The following is a 16,681-nucleotide window of genomic DNA, read 5'->3' on the forward strand; positions in this document are numbered from 1 at the left end:
ATGTCATCACAGGTAAATCGTGGCATTTGTCGATGCAGAAGGCAATTAGGTTCGATACACTAGCGTGAAGTCAATTACAGGAATTCAATTAAATCCGATTTAAATCACATGGTTAGCATACTCACAGCACTTCTCGAGTTGCAACTATCCAATTCATAAGATAATTTTTTGAACATAAATTGAATGGAACATTTTGAGTTTCATTTACTGGCATGTTTAAGCTATGAATATCTATCATGTATGGCAACGTTACTTTAAAAAAGTAACGAGTAAAAGTACAAGTATATTTTAAAAAATTAACGAGTAAAAGTACAAGTATATTTTAAAAAAGTAACGAGTAAAAAGTAGAAAGTTCTTATTTTAAAAAGTAACGAGCAAAAAGTACAAGTACTAAACAAAAAAAGTAACGATTTAAAAGTACATTTCTAGGNAATTTCAAAGAGTTGCAGTTTAATTATACTGCTAAACGCATAAGTGATTCTTGTCAATTTAAATTGTTCTTATTAATTTAATTGTTTTCTTAAGTAAATATTTTTTTATAGACAAAAAACTAGTTTTTTTTTTAAAATTTAATTCTGAGTCTATATGCTCTGTTGTATTTCAAATTTAGATTACAAAAGATAGCTATTCGACGTTCAAGGTCCTGTGTTCGAGTTTTATCTTAGGACCTGTCATAACTTACTGAATTCTCACAAAACAATTCAGTATTTTTTTATTTACCGGTTTATTTATTTTAGACAAGAAAACGCAAATTTTCCATTCAGAAAATTCGATTAAATCATCTTATAGAAACAATATTACACATCAGTTTTCATTTTTTTTTTTAATTACCATAATTAAATAGAAATAAATTATTCTACAAATGCCACGATTTAATTTAGTTTCAATTTTAAACTTTTTGCCCAAGAGTCTGCACTCAACCCCTGATCGATATTAAAAGTCTGATGGTTTAAAAGTTTTAGAAATATCCAGCGTTTTTAAGATATTCAATAAGGTTTCTATGTGTATAGCCACCAATTAAAGTCGATAATTCAGGATATTCACGATTAAAGTGTCGTCATCTCTTAACTTTTAAATTAGAACACTGGATCAAGTTGTGCTTTATGGTTAGTGGTTCTCCGCAACTAGTGTAAATAGTCGCTGGTTCGTTAACTGAAAGGTGTCCGTATTTTAATGTTGTTTGGCCAATACGCAATCTGTTTATAAGAGTTGGAGTTATTAAGAGTTTCAAAAGGCACTTAAAGGTTTTATTTCATGAAATTTATTGTTTATCTCCGCATTTCAATCTGTTTGCCAATGGGTATATAAAGTATTTGTTCTAACTGCTTTTACGCCATGACGCGAAATAGGTTTGTTAGAAAGATTATTAGTGGTTTTTGCTGTTAAATCGGCATATTTCATTCCCAGAGATTCTAAAATGAGCAGGTATCCAGGAAAACAGTATTTTAAAGCCTTCCTCATAAAGATTCAACAATAACTTTAGTATATAGATTGTGAGAGAATGCATTTCAATATTTGAATTTCGTAAAGCTTCCAGATAGCTGTTAGAATCTGAATAAGTTATCGATTTTTGGGCGAAATATATATCATGACATTCAGATGTAAACACAAAACTATTAGATATAAGTTTCTCTGAATAGGTTTCATTGTTTGAAAATATCACAGCTGCAACATGGTCATTTATTTTAGAGCCGTCTGTGAACAAAGGTTTAAAATCTTTATACAAAGCTCTATGAGTAAAATATACTATTTCAAAAGCTGCAGGAGGTATTATTACCTTTTTAGTCTGGTGCCTAAAAATATCGATGATATGCAATGGTAACTGTTTAATGTATGATCTGCCAAAGTGAAAGAGGTGGAGATAATGGTACGACATTAAAATCTTCAATTCTTAGTTTTGATAAAAGTTGTTTTACTGTCAATCCAAAAGCTCAGTCGTCATATCAAGCGACAATTTTTAGCGAATAAGATGCAATTTTAAGAACTGCTAAGACTTTTTAAAAGTTAACCATGGTTGTTAGGTAAATATGTTTTCTTCTTCTTAAGCACGCGCCCTCTATGCTAACAACGAAACTGTCACAAATCGTCAACATTAAAAAATAAATTATTAAATTTATTTTGTGAATATTGAAAACCGTTTGCGATCTAACTTTTTACTATATTCAGCGTACACTAACGATTCCTGTTGACCAAGAGAAAATTGAGGTCGCTATAGAGATAATGTATAAATGTGAGGGAAACATTTAATGCTGGACTAATTTTGTTAAAACCATGCTATGCGTTAAAGAAAGAATTCTGTAAAATGAATTATCAGAACGATTCATTTAGTAGAACAGTATTAACTGATTCGAGACAATGTAAAACGATATTTGTTGCATTCGAATTATCTCGTTGACCAATCCAGACCAATAACTGTTAGAATCAGTCCCAAGATGGTTTTCAATTATATTTATCCTAGTGTAACTCAGTAAAAACTGGTACCTTCTTTTCAAACTAGGTTGTCACAATACTATATTTTCATATTTTCTGAAGACAAAATCACAATAAACAAATTTGAACAATTTTATTATAATATTAAGTGTTATTTTTAAATATTTACAACAATGGGAAAATGAAATGTAACGTAAAATGATCTGTTAATAAAATCTCATTTGGTAAACCTAAATTAAAACACCTTTTTAGATTGTCATGTAACCTTATCAACTTGAACTTCGTTAGATGCGCGGGATTTAATTGAATTCAAATCTAAAGAGTCTATCAGTTCTGATTTTGAATCCAAAGAGTTTGCATAGAGATTCCCACTGTTTATTGAGTCATGTAATGTTTTACCTTCTCCATTTACAGAATTGAAAGTGGTCCATAGTGGGCTCAGTCCGTTTTTATTCGAATCTTTTGTATCTGGAGTGTATGGAACCAACGGTTTCTTTGGACAAGAATCTTTAGTTTTATATTTCACGGATATGCCTTTTCTATTAGTTTGGTTATTTGAACTCAACCAAGATTTTAAATGATCTTTCAAAATGTCTTGTTTTAATGACTGGAAGTAGCCAGCAACGTCTCTTCCAGCCATGGTTTTTGAGCTGTAGTGAGCCAATTTATCTATCAAATTAGGTTCCGCGTCATTCAAGTCATGGACCGGGCATGTTTCTTGTTGTTTTTGACAAATATGTTCCCAGCCTTGAATTTCGTCTTCACTCAAAATCATTTTTTTAGGTTTTCTCTTCGACATGGAAGGAGGCACAGAGTTTTGTATGATCCTTCCAATCCACATGTCCACTAAACTCGGAGTGTGAGATGGAACTGGCTTCCGCCTACGTCGGCGACGACTTGGCGACGAAGCTCGAGATTCTAAGGAATCAGACGTCATATCCGTTGCAATAGTTGTCATACTCTCTGATGATGAGGATTTTTTGAGCAAATGTCCATTGTCCTTGCCGTCTTTGCTATTAGTTTCCTCTCCATCAGGTAGAACTACACGATCGAAGTATTCTTGGCACTTTTTTGGCGATTTAACTGGGCTTGATCTCCTAAAATTACCTGAGGTTGAGTCTGAGAAAGCACATGATTTGTAATCGCTTTGCGATTGAGTGCTGCTATTTGTATCCGATTGTTCCCCTGACTCTGCCGAATTTTCTTCCACAGTACAACTTTTTGAATCATCAGATTCGTTCTGATGATTGAACAACCCTGGCACAGCCTCGTAGTTTAAACTAAATGTTGAATTACTGAAAGTACTGAATTCTTCTGATTGATTCTTCTCTATACTCCGGCTTCCTGTCGAGTTAATGTCTACCTGTTTAGTAAGGTTCCTTCCTAAAACTGTCACAGCTGACAATGAACTACACGAAGAAGAATCAAAATCTTCCGTGTCACCTTCCGTAGAATTCGGACAACTTGCACTCAATAAATTAGTACTTTTGTTTTGCTGTAATAAATCCTGTTTATAAATATCATATTCTAAAGCATCCAGCGTATCGTTGAGAGTATTCATAGCATTCTGAATATCTTTTTCCTCTTCTTCAGATATTATATTGCGTTTTACACTGTTCGATTTATTTCCCGGATCCTTTCTCTTGGGCTTTTTTGGCGGTACTTTCTGATGATCTCTCAGGCTCTTTTCATCTGAATTATCTGACATTTCCAAAAGAGACGCTATTGAGGAAGACGAACCACCATCAGGAGTTGTTCGTATCTCACTGTTTTTCGAATTTTTCAGTTCTTGATAGAAATAGTCATCCTCTGGTATACCATTCAAAGTAGGTTGATACCGATAGCAACTACGCAGTCTGTGACGTGCGTACGTAACGGAACTCTGTAGGCGTTCGAGATATTCCTGAACTTCTTGAGGTGGTGATGCCAGAAATTCGGGGTCAAAAAACTCTGGTTCTATTTGGAAATCCTGAGCTCGAAATTCACAACCCTGTCCCATCCTATCAGTCCAAGTACGGTTGTATGTTTCAACAATGGAAGATAACTCAGACCAAGGTTCATGGTTTAGTTTTCTTTTCCCCATAGACATAGTGTGATACATATCGAGCCTTTTTGATGTTTCCATTCTACCTGCCTACAATAAAAAAATGATAAAATTCAATGAGAGCTTCCTATGGCAATAAATTATTTTAGATACATGTCAATGAAGATTTAAATTCTTTAAATAAACTCTTATATGTGCAGGGAAAATTCATTCTTTTTTAGCTGTTGGATCATAAAGGTTGACTGTTGAGAGTATTTACAAAAGAATATGAAAAATCTTAACGGTTTTGATACGCGAAAGCAACTGAATTTTAGATAAAGCCTTCGAAATCATACCTGGTTCATATTTTGATTCAGATGCATACCCACGTTTTCTTTAACTTCTACAATTTGAATTTTTGCCAATTTTAAGGACAAATAAAATTGAGCTGCATAACTTGTATAATTCGCAAACTTCTAACATAAATATAATTTAAAAAAAAAAGAACAGCAATCTACAATCACATCCCATTACAGCTTTTCATACATTAGATTAAAAAGTTTCATAAACTCATGTTTAACCTGTTAAAATCATGTTTAACCTGTATGAAACAAAATATTTGGTCAGGGAAAATTACTTAAGGTATGATGGTATTATTTATTAAGTCGCTACTTTGTTACGAAAATAAATGAAATTAAGAAAATGAAACTAACACTATGAAGAAAAAATTCCCATTATGAAACGAGTTTAATAAAATTGTATTTCCTTGTTCTAACAGGTTCAACACCCAATCTAAAGATTTACTCAATTTAAACACTCTTCAACCTATGTTTTATTAAGATAAATATACAGCAATTAAATCTAAATGATGCGATTAAATTATAATTAGTATTATTCATTCCAATAACAGTAAATTGTATCTGATTTTACGCTTTAACAAAACGATTGAGCATACGAACACGAAACAATAAAATTTAACAAAATTTATTCAATAAAGCCATATTTATAAAGTAAATACTTTAAATTTGTAAATTTTATTTAACTACTATGCATGCCTTAATTCTTTATTATTACTATGAGCCATTGACAAGACTTATTTTTCGATACAATTATTATAATTTTTTTTAATGAGAATTTATCAAATTAAAAATTCGTTGTGCGAATAATGCAACTCACGTTTCCTGGATGATCATCTCCAGTTTGGAGTTGACCTTCATGGTCAATTCTTCGTCTTCTTTTAGAAAGCTGCTTGCGACGTATTTTTAGATAGACAAGTACGGCTAATACGTAAACCAGTCCCAGAATTCCAAGCGATAAACCAACAACCATCATATTAGTTTTCGTCGAAGATCCTTCCATATCATCAGAATCAATTCCTGGGGAAGAGATTAACAGCACATTTTAATATATGTAACACGGTGTACGTTTTACTTTATATAATAACATACGTTTCTACTTTATATAATAACACACGTTTTACCTTATATTTACATAATTTTTAAACATTTTTTGTAATCTATGTCATTAATAGTAATACATCTGGGTCGGATTTAGAAATCCTAATATTGAGCTAAATGTACATCATGTTTATGTACAAAATGCTTTTAAAGGATTTATAATGTTAGGGAATTAAGATTATAAAGAGAATTTAATCTTATATTTAATTTAATTTTTGCTTACTTAGACTTTTAGAAGACAAATCTTAAGGAAAAATACAAAAACATTATTTTCAAAATCTAAGAGGTTTTTAAGTTTAGCCCTGCCAGCCTTATAATGAATGTGTAATTGTAGTATAAAATAAATTACTGATATAAAATTTTTTAAAGCCAGGATTTAAATAAAACATTAACTTCCAACTCAAAAATTATTATGCGTTTTCTTTCCAAAATATCCAAAACTAAAGCTGTGTCTTTAAAGTCAACATTTTACAAGTTTAAATGTACTTTGGCGCATAATTATCTTCACTATCACTATTTTACATTTATTTTCTGAAACAGAGTTTTGCTTGAATAACCTTATTCAGTATATTGCTGACATAACTGTAAATTTTGTCTAAATCTTATATTGCAGAAACACTATTATTAAATATAAGCTGTTTCCTTTTTAAAATTATGGCTATAATATATTCGTCACTTAAAAATAATTCGTGCCTTCTAAAAATATTTCCCAACAAATATATAATATTGCAAACTTGAAATTATGGAAGAAAAAAAATTTAAATAGTAATTTGAAAACAGTACTGTAACTCTATTTATGGTATACTTCTCTCAAATTAGTATATTTTAATAGACAAACAACAATTTTGGATGTATGCTTAACACATTACCAGGTACCCATCCCACTCGAACAGCCACACAAGTTTCAAATGGGGAATACTCAGGAATTCTGCAAAAGAGGCGAACCATAGCTAGATGTTGCTGAAGCTGTCGGCGATCATGAGAGTTACCTAAAAACTTAAATTTCATACTAATTAAGAAAAATAGAAACAAAGAGTAGAAATAAAAAATTATACAGGGTGTTTCATTCAGATATTATTCAGTAGCAAAGGAGTAGAATATATTTTGGACATTGCTTTATACAGGGTGTTTCATAATGACAACCCTTAGTGTATCTTTTTAGAATCCTTGTCAACAGAAAAGTAAAAAGAAAGTACACATATTAGGGGACGCTAACTAATATCCAAGCGATGAAGAAACAAAAACACTATCGAAATCTACCAAATCACTTGCAAAAACAACAAAACCTGTGTGATTACCTAATTGGTTTTCCAACTCCAGTTCTTTTTTCTTCAATCAAGCAGGTTTTGTTTTTCAAGTACTGCCTTTCTCCGTAGGGATTCTTTAGATTTTTAAAGAATTTTTGTTTTTTTACCTTCATATATAATATTACTTGCGTACTTTTTACTTCGTTTTTGACAAGCATATTTAAAATGTACATTAAGGGTGGTGATTATATAACACCCTCTATAGGATTAATGAGAAGTGAAGTTACATAATTCCCACCTGATACTTTTTCAGGAAGTGGAAATAATGTTTTTAGATTATATATGTGTTAATTTATGTAAATTAACCATAACATTATCAAGGTGAAGAAGTTATACCTGTAAAAATGTTTTATTGCCATCAGTAAACAAACCAAAAACTGGTCCTCCTCCATCTACACGGGTTAGTGTACGCCATCCCTCTGGTGTGAGATACTGAGATACAGCCGCTTTGCATGATGGGAAGGCTCCTTCGGAGTTCCTACGACCTTTAATTAAATACGAAATCATTTTTATTTAGCATATTCATCAGATAATATCAAATGTTAAACCCATTAACTCAATGATAATACTCTTTTAACTCAATGATGGTTAATTGGAAAGAGTTCGCATAAGTTTTGCTCGAACATTGCTATGGCACAAACAACTTCAAAATTGTAATGGATTAAATTGCTATCTATCAGGGTTTTTTTTTTATATTTATGGCAACGGAAATAAAAACAGTCAAAGAACTCAATGTACTGTGCACAAATTAAAAAAACAGCCCTTGCTGAATAACTTCAGATCTAATAATCGGATCTTCACGTTCTAGGACTCAATCTTAATGGTTCGAGGGGGTAACCTATGCTAATTAGTGCGGATGTTATTTTAAATTAAGAAATCAGACTCAAAAAGGTACTTTCTCTGGATTAATATGCCCTTTTTTTGACGGATTCGAATTTCTGACCCCAGAAATATAGGGAGTAACAGCTATCTGGGAAACAGGGTCCCAATAGTTTGATCCGGAGAGCGGTCCAAAGATTGTACCCCTCAATGTTAATTTTACTTTTTGCGTATGTCATCAAATCTCGAGAACTTTTTAAGCAATGGAAAATTTTTTGCACACAATTATAAAATTCGTTAATCCAAAAATGATTCCGTGCAAAAAAAATAACTTTTAATAAATATTTATTATTTTTAATTACTTTAATTAATAATAGTCGAAAAAAATTTGAATTGTAAAGTATATAATTTTTCCATCATTTTTAAAAAATGCAATATTAAATGGCAAAATACAAAATTTGAGCGTAATCAATCGAATAATTCCTAAAAGATCAAACTTTAAAAAAAGACATGTTTTTTTATTATTAAGTATTAATTAACACAGTTGAGATCACTTCTTCGAACCATTAATATTGAGTCGTAGAACTCGAAGATCATTAGATCAGAAGTTATTTAGATTGGTCTGTTTGTTTTTTATGCACTGCACGTTAACAGGTCTCGACCATTAAGCTGCGAAGCAAGTTGAAATATTAAATAATAACAATAATTGAACAAACATCCGTATGTTTGTAATATCAGGAATACTACTAATAACATACTGATTATTTTTAGTCATTTTAAAGATGTAACTTTTAAACTCAAAGTCTTTAAACTTATTTTAAAATAAAATTTGCTTCTGCTGCTTGATAGATTTTTTAAATGAATGATTTAAACTATTAATTTAAATCTGTTTTTACATGGTTGAAAATCATATTATCTACAGTATTATATAAGATTCATAAACTAATCTATATTTTTATATGCATTTTGAACACTTGCCATTTTTAGTAATTTTTTAAAAGTTCAAATATTTTTACACATTTATATTCTGGATAGTACTTATCAAATACAACACTTATCAAATACAAATATCATAGTCTAAAGATTAAAACCACCGACGAACACTAGAAATACACTTAGTGTTTTTAGGGGTGTAATGTAAAATACATCTTACCAGAAAGTGAAAGATGAGCTTCGGGATGCACTAATTGACCACTTGTAGGAAGATAGACTAGAGGAATGGCTTCAACGGTGAAGGGGCGGTAAAACACGGACATGTAGCATTCTAATAATATTGAAAAAGAAAAACTTAAAAAATTATTACATACATAAGACAATTAACTTAATGTGTATAGCATTAAAAAACATAATAATGAGTACAGCATTAATACTGAAGGTTGTTTTTTTTTCTGTAGTTCCCCGATGATTACTTTGCAATAACTGTTGCGCCTTGGCATGAAACAGTTTTTTCTACGAAATGCAGAATTATTGACTTAAAATGTACACCGAAGAACCATTATATTATGACCACCCTCCATCTATAACAATGGGCTCGCACAGGTTCTCATGGTTTCTCGCCCAGGAACAATGTTTTCATGCGGCACATTAGGACCCATAATCCTCATAGAACAATCTCTGACGTCTGCAAGCTACTTGAACATAGTTGCATACCAGGTTCACTCATTCATGGCAACAGTTTTACCTGCGGGGAATGGTGTTTACCAACAGGATAATGCACCATGTCATAAGGTTCGAATCGTCATGGATTGGTTCGAGGAACATTCCAGTGATTTTCAAGTCATGTCTTGGCCCCCAACCTGACCTTAATCCAAAAGCGCATTTGTGGTCCTACTTGGAAAACCAAATTCGTGCTGCCACGCTACCCCCTCGCAATGCGAGGGAATTGTAGGACCAGTTGGTGAGCTCTTGGTACCAGATACCTCAGACTACCTATAAGCACCTTGTGGAATCAATGCCACGGCGGGTGCTAGCAGTTTTGAGGACTAAAGGTGGTCCTGCATGTAATTAGCAGGGTAGTCATAATGTAATGGCTCTTCGGTGTATATACTAAAAAGAATTCTGTTCGCTTGCGCTAGTATTCCAGGTCGAACTACTGGTATATTTCCATTATGATTCTATTCTAATCTATAAGTCAATATCAGTCATTTTTCTAAGTAATCATTTTTCTTAAAAAATAACATTTAAAAGTAAAATTTGGTGAGATCACAACCGTAGCTTAATATTTACTCTGTGGAAAAACTGGATCCTAACATTTGAAAACTGTGTTAGACCATTATGTTTTTATGTTATATAGAGAAATACTAATTCCTTGCGGTTATTTGGTGCCATTAGAAAGTCTTAATTCTAAAATAATTGTCAAAGCTTTTAGATGATCTGCAACCTCGATCAGATCAATGTCTGAGAGAATGTTTGCAATCGCTATTGCGACTTGTTTCTTCACGTATTGCGACACAAAAATTCTTAGGGGCATGCCTTGAAATCGTTGACAAAACCTTGGAGCCTACATGCGAATGACATGCCAGTTCCTTAATGAGTTTATGAATATCAGTTTCAGAAAATTTAATAACGATAGCTGTTTTTGAAAACAATCTTTTCTATTTATCTCCTAACAGCATTAAAGGTATGTTCCATAGTTAAAACTGAGTCTCGATAGCATAGAGGTTAAAGCACTGAACTGCCATTGTGAGGGATTGTAGTTTTGGCAGCTTGAGCATAGCTTCAAATCGATGGATACTAGTCTCAGTAAGTACATTGTCACCACGGTACCTTTGGACAACAGCCTCCATGATCTATCGCCCACAACAGAATGTTTTACTTCGTATTTAAAACTGGTCCTAAAATGTTTTTTTTAACAAGATCCTTTAAGCGTTTTCAGAATATATTTTTTTCCAATGCTCACCTGTGTTAACATCCGTCGATTCAGGCATATACAGGGCAATTTTGTTGGCCTCTCTTTCAGGGGCACCATAGTAGGTGGGCCAATGTCGCTCCCACAGTGAGGACAGATCAGAGAAGGAAAGAACACCCATGCCTTGCCCGGGATTCGAATCCAGAACCTTTCTGGTGCAAGGACAGTTCCCTGCCCCTACACAGGCCGGTCGGCGTTTTCAGAACATAACACGGCAATTTCTTTCACTTATGCGGGTTAGTTTCATCAAAAAGTCCTCCACGAAGGCAAATGTCTCCCAATCCTCGATCCAGGAGTTCCCTTGTCTTCTGGATTGGGTTCAAAATTTCACGTCTACGGAATTGAACATTAGTAGTCGTAAACCCATAAAAAATTGGGTCGGCTATTCAACGACGGTTATAAAATATAAAATTATAAAATCAACTTAACCGGCTGTTCAAGGACGGATAAAATAAAATAATCAACTTAACCTAGTCGTGGTGGCTCAGGGGATAGAGCGTTCGCCTTCCAATGAGGTGTACTGGGTTCCAATCACAGCGATGGCTGGTAGTTACGAGTTCCACACCCAGTTCGAACTGACCACAGTGCTGACGTAAGATATCCTTAGTAATATACGAATGTGTTACAATCCTCTTGCCGTCAGTCTAACGGTGGGAGGCTTTATTCACCATGTAGAGCGAATGCGGGTAGTTCCACCAAAAAGTACTCCAAGAAGACAAATTCCTCCCAATACTTGATTCAAGAGTTCCCTTGTCTTCTGAATTGGGTTAAAAATTACAAGAATGCGGATTTGAAGATTAGTAGTTGTAAACCCATAAAACCGGGTCGGTTGTTCAACGACGGTTATAAAATATAAAATAAAATCAATTTAACCTCCTCTCTCTCGTTTACTTTAATTTGCCTACAAATTTTTAAAAGTAATTATTATTTACTTTGTAGAATACGGTTTAATATAATATTCTGCTGCAATGGCAGATTAAAAGGTTGAACGTGATGCGATTTTTCTTATTTTTATGCCACCAGAGTGTGTTTCATTGCCTAAAAACCTCCAAATTAACGCGTCAATTGAAATTTTCATCAAAAAATAATAATAATACACATTGAATGCCGCAATGATCTTAAAATCCAATAATTTATCCTAAACATTTATAACGAGATAGAATTTCCTTTCTCACGAAATTTTAGCAGTAAAATAATTGAAGTATGAAATCAACAAATACTAGCTATTGCAATAAAACGGTTAAAAATTATACAAGATGAATTCCAAAAATTTTAATTCATATTACAGAAAAGATTAAGGTATGAAGTTTCATATAAAGAAGTATTTATATCCCTTCGTAGAAATAATAAAATATCTCGAAATAGGTATTCCAAGAAATTACAGTTGTGGTTTTTCTTTCTCACGAAGATTTAAAAAGACACAAACATTACCTTTTATATCTTTAACGCACTGCTGCTTGTCCTCTCTGTAAGTAAGATGAGTTGGTGCGCACTGGCAGTAGCAGGGGCGCCCGGCAACTTCCAAGGCGGGGCGCGCGCCCCCATTATCGCACCTGGACCCATTGTGACAGTCCCGCATGCGAAATATGTCACCATAAAAATCACGCGTGATGTCACTTCCGACTGCAAGTGTGACGTAGATGAGTAGGAAAAGACACAGCATGACCATCCATTCGGGTCATGTGACTTCTAGATTCTCTTTGAAAACTGTAGGTGGCGTAAGTGTCTGTCTTATTGGTAGCCTGTGAAGAAACATTCAGTTGTTCAATAAGAGATGTTTAAAAGCAGTTGTATGCAATGTAATCAGGGCCTATAATCAATGTAATCTGAAAGAAAAAAATTATTTCAGCCACATACTGTAAAATAAGAAATAATTAGCATATTTCACTTCATAACAATTACCACTTTCAAGAGAAACGTACAATAGTTCTCGATCCGGTATTGGGTCGATGCGATAGCTTAAATTCGTTGTAAAGGCTTATAGGAAAATAAATAGCATAGTAATAGTTTGAAACCAGTTTTAACTGTTCATGTGTATTGGTTAATTCGTATTTCTAAATCTCAAAATTCCGTTAATTGCTTATAACGACAATAATTAAAATAACGTGTTAACGTCAATAATTAAAATACATACCAAGCATTTTTAATTTTAAAAAAATCAATCCGGTATTAACGAAGATACGTTTTTTACTTTGAATTATTGCAGAAATACGTTTTAAAAAAACCCTGCTTTAAAAAACCTTGTGACAAAATGAAGTCCTACTCAATTTGCCCCGTATTATAATGAATATAAAGATATCAAAGTAATGTTATAATGAATATAAAGACATCAAAGTAATGTCATAATGAATATAAAGATATCAAAGTAATGTTATATTGAATATAAAGACATCAAAGTAATGTTATAGTGAATATAAAGATATCAAAGTAATATAATTAAAGTATTTATGAAATAGAGATATACATGCAGAGGTATTATAATGAAGTTTTCAATGCAGTCTTTAAAAACATTCAATACGAGAACCTTTTGTTAGAAAACCATTCTCGTTGTTTTTTTTCCAATTAATATTATTTTTACTATTTTACCTGGTCAAACTGTTTTTTTAATAACTCAAAAATGAAATAAATGTAAATAATTAAACAAATAAATTGCGCAGTACATTGTGATTATTCAAAAAAAAAATTTTTTTTAACTTTGTTTTTTAAGAAATACAATTTAATCACAAAATAGGGAGTCATGGAGGTTAAGTCCATAAAATTCCGTGACCAATGCTGGAATTATGGCATTGTGGTCAGCGCGCCTTTTCATACCATGGAAGCTGGTATCCATCGACCTGGAGGTCGGTGGGCTTCCACCCTCCACTTGAGATTAAATCCCAGTTCGTCACAATGACAATTCATTCTAATAATCACTGAACTATTCCGGCTCCTTTTTATTAGTAATGCAGTTAATTTATCTTGTATAGTAGCATTAGATATTCTTGCCTTAAATAAGCTTGCAAACCTACATTTGAATTGAATTGAATGTAAGTTTTAATAGCAGGAGTTCCAAAAGGACATGTTGCACCAATTGAAGGGACTTAAAACAAATCAATAGTAAAATGCATATTATGAATTTCACTCGCTAAAACACATAGCATTGATTAAGCGGTGCATGATAAATCAGGTAAATTGAAAGTGATTGAAATCAGATAAACTTGTAGTTAGGATAAAACAGTTATGCACAATATAAAATAATAGCACTCAAAAAGGCTAATATATTAAGGTTATAAGTTTTATCTAATAAATCTTACGTACATAAAATTGGAGCTTCAAAAATGCAAGACGATGTTAATTAAAACAGAAGTAATAGATTAAAATGTGATGAATCGTGAGTAAAAGGTTGCTATTATTGCATTTGAAAGGAGGTTTCCCAAACAACAAATGAAGATGAGTAAGTCTAGTATCAAATGTACTTTTGAATACAAATATTTTACAGAACGCTTTGCAGATAAATTAAATTGTAAAGTTTTTCTATGATGTTTCAAATCAATACAGACGACATGTTGCAAATCAATACAGACAATTTTCAACAAGGCGAATTAGAATCACTTAACAAATAATTTTTTTTCCTTTAGAGGTGAAAAACGAGAAAATTTAATTTAAAAAAAACAGCGAGGACCTTCATTCCGCTAGCTTTAAAAACAAAAATGTCACGTGCCTTGTCACCTATTAAATCCCACCTTTGTCTAACAACAAATTAAAATGATTTTCTAAGCTCTTAAGTAATCCACCCAAAAGAAATATTTTAATGAAGCCGCGTGCTCGGTTTTTAATTGAGTGAGAATCTCACGAAAGCATCATTGAAATGAAAACAATGCGTTGGAAGTGCAGAGAAAATACTTTTTTAATGGTCATAGTTTATTAAGGGAGGAACTGATGCGTATTAAATCGAACGAAACGGTCAGCAACCCTTGCTACCGGGTTGCGAAAGAATGAAGTAGACAGTGAAAAAAGAAAGAAAGTGATAAAATGATTTAATTGTATATATATTTTTTATATATACATTAGCCATGACATTTAACGAGATTCTGGGGCGGATCTGCAATGAGAGAGAAAGCATTGCATTTCCCCATTCCGTTATGCAAAACTGAGAGCTGGAGCTTAGGTTGAAATGAATGTTTCAGTTGAAAAACTTATCCTCTTTATGTTACAGATATGTTCGTTTACATATTCACCTTCGTTTACGATTGTTTCAAACGCATAGCTTTTGTTTTAATTAAGTTACGAAATTTCATATTTAACGAAACTTTAGAACGGATACGCTATGAGAGAAAACGCATTGAATTTTCTTCATATTCTTATTGCAAAAGTGTGAGTTTGAACTTAAGGTGTTTTGAATGTTTCAGCTAAAAAACTCACCAACGCATTGAATTTCGATATTTTTTTGGCAGAAGAGTGAGTTGGAACTTAGGGTGTAATGAATGTTTCAGTTGAGAAACTCATCAACGCATTGAATTTTCATATTCTTATAGCAAAAGTGTGAGTTTCAGTTGAGAAACTCATCACCTTCAAGATTAAGATATTTTCATTTGAGTACTAATCTAGTTAGCAATTTCTTCAAATACATTAATAGGTTTTGTTTTAATTAAATTACGAAATTTTATATTTAACGAAACTTTAGAAGGGATACGCTATAGAGGAGAAAACATTGAATTTTCATATTCCTTAATGTAAAACTGTGAGTTGGAACTTAGGGTGTAATGAATGTTGCAGTTGAGAAACTCATCACCTTCATGATTCTGATATTTTCATTTACATACTCAATCTAGTTTGCAATATTTTCAAATACATTTACAGATTTTCTTTTAATTTAAATTACGAAATTTCATATTTAACAAAACTTTAGAAGGGATACTCTGAGGAAGAGAAAGCATTGAATTTTCATATTTCTTAATGCAAAAGTGTGAGTTGGTACTTAGAGTGTAATGAATGTTTCAGTTGAGAAACTTATCATCTTCATGATACAGATATTTTCATTTGAGTACTCAATCTAGTTTGCAATTTTTTCAAATACATTTAGAGGTTTTATTTTAATTAAATTACGAATTTTCATATTTAACGAAATTTTAGAACGGATACGCTATGAGAGAGAACGCATTGAATTTTCATATTCTTATTGCAATAGTGTGAATTGGAACTTAGGGTGTAATGTATGTTTCAGCTGAGAAACTCATCATTTTCATATTACAGATATTTTCATTTGAGTACTCAACCACGTTTAAATTTTTTTCCAATACATTTATGGATTTTGTTTTAATTCAATTACGAAATTTAATATTTAACGAAACTTTAGAATGAGAGAGAACGCATTGAATTTTCATACTAAAATTAATGCTTAAGGCAACCTAAGATTCATTTGGTTAACTGAATCTAAGTAAATACTTAACGAATAAATAATTTAACACTACTTAAATTATTACTGAAGACAATCTAACAAAATGAAAAATAATTATAGTGTTGCTAATAAATTGAGAAATATCCGAGTTTATGGTGCCATATAAGAATAATATATATATTAATAAATAGATTAGAAAAATCTAAATAATTATTCAGATTTTTCTTAATAACTAGGAGGCTTCGCCCCCTGCTCGCTGGCGCTCGCCAACCCCCGGAACTGCTTACGCAGTTCATTTCGGATTGCTTCGCAATCCAATGCTCGCTTTGCTCGCTCATTGGATACGTTCTTAACGTCTAG

General features: G+C 32.3%; 1 protein-coding gene across 1 annotated transcript in view; it reads right to left on the reverse strand.

Moving 5' to 3' along the window:
- Window positions 1-2,548: 2,548 nt before the first annotated feature.
- LOC107457501 (serine-rich adhesin for platelets) overlaps window positions 2,549-16,681 on the reverse strand; it is a 53,719-nt gene continuing 39,586 nt past the window's right edge. The window contains exons 2-7 of the mRNA XM_071186632.1: window positions 12,376-12,770; window positions 9,190-9,300; window positions 7,554-7,702; window positions 6,780-6,906; window positions 5,630-5,829; window positions 2,549-4,564 (exon numbers count right to left, since the gene is read on the reverse strand). Of these exons, the coding sequence (XP_071042733.1) occupies window positions 2,687-4,564; window positions 5,630-5,829; window positions 6,780-6,906; window positions 7,554-7,702; window positions 9,190-9,300; window positions 12,376-12,613 (2,703 nt within the window). The 5' untranslated portion in view covers window positions 12,614-12,770 and the 3' untranslated portion in view covers window positions 2,549-2,686. The remainder of the gene's footprint in view (window positions 4,565-5,629; window positions 5,830-6,779; window positions 6,907-7,553; window positions 7,703-9,189; window positions 9,301-12,375; window positions 12,771-16,681) is intronic.

The sequence above is a fragment of the Parasteatoda tepidariorum genome, chromosome 10, assembly GCF_043381705.1.
Source record: "Parasteatoda tepidariorum isolate YZ-2023 chromosome 10, CAS_Ptep_4.0, whole genome shotgun sequence".
NCBI classification, from domain to species: domain Eukaryota; kingdom Metazoa; phylum Arthropoda; class Arachnida; order Araneae; family Theridiidae; genus Parasteatoda; species Parasteatoda tepidariorum.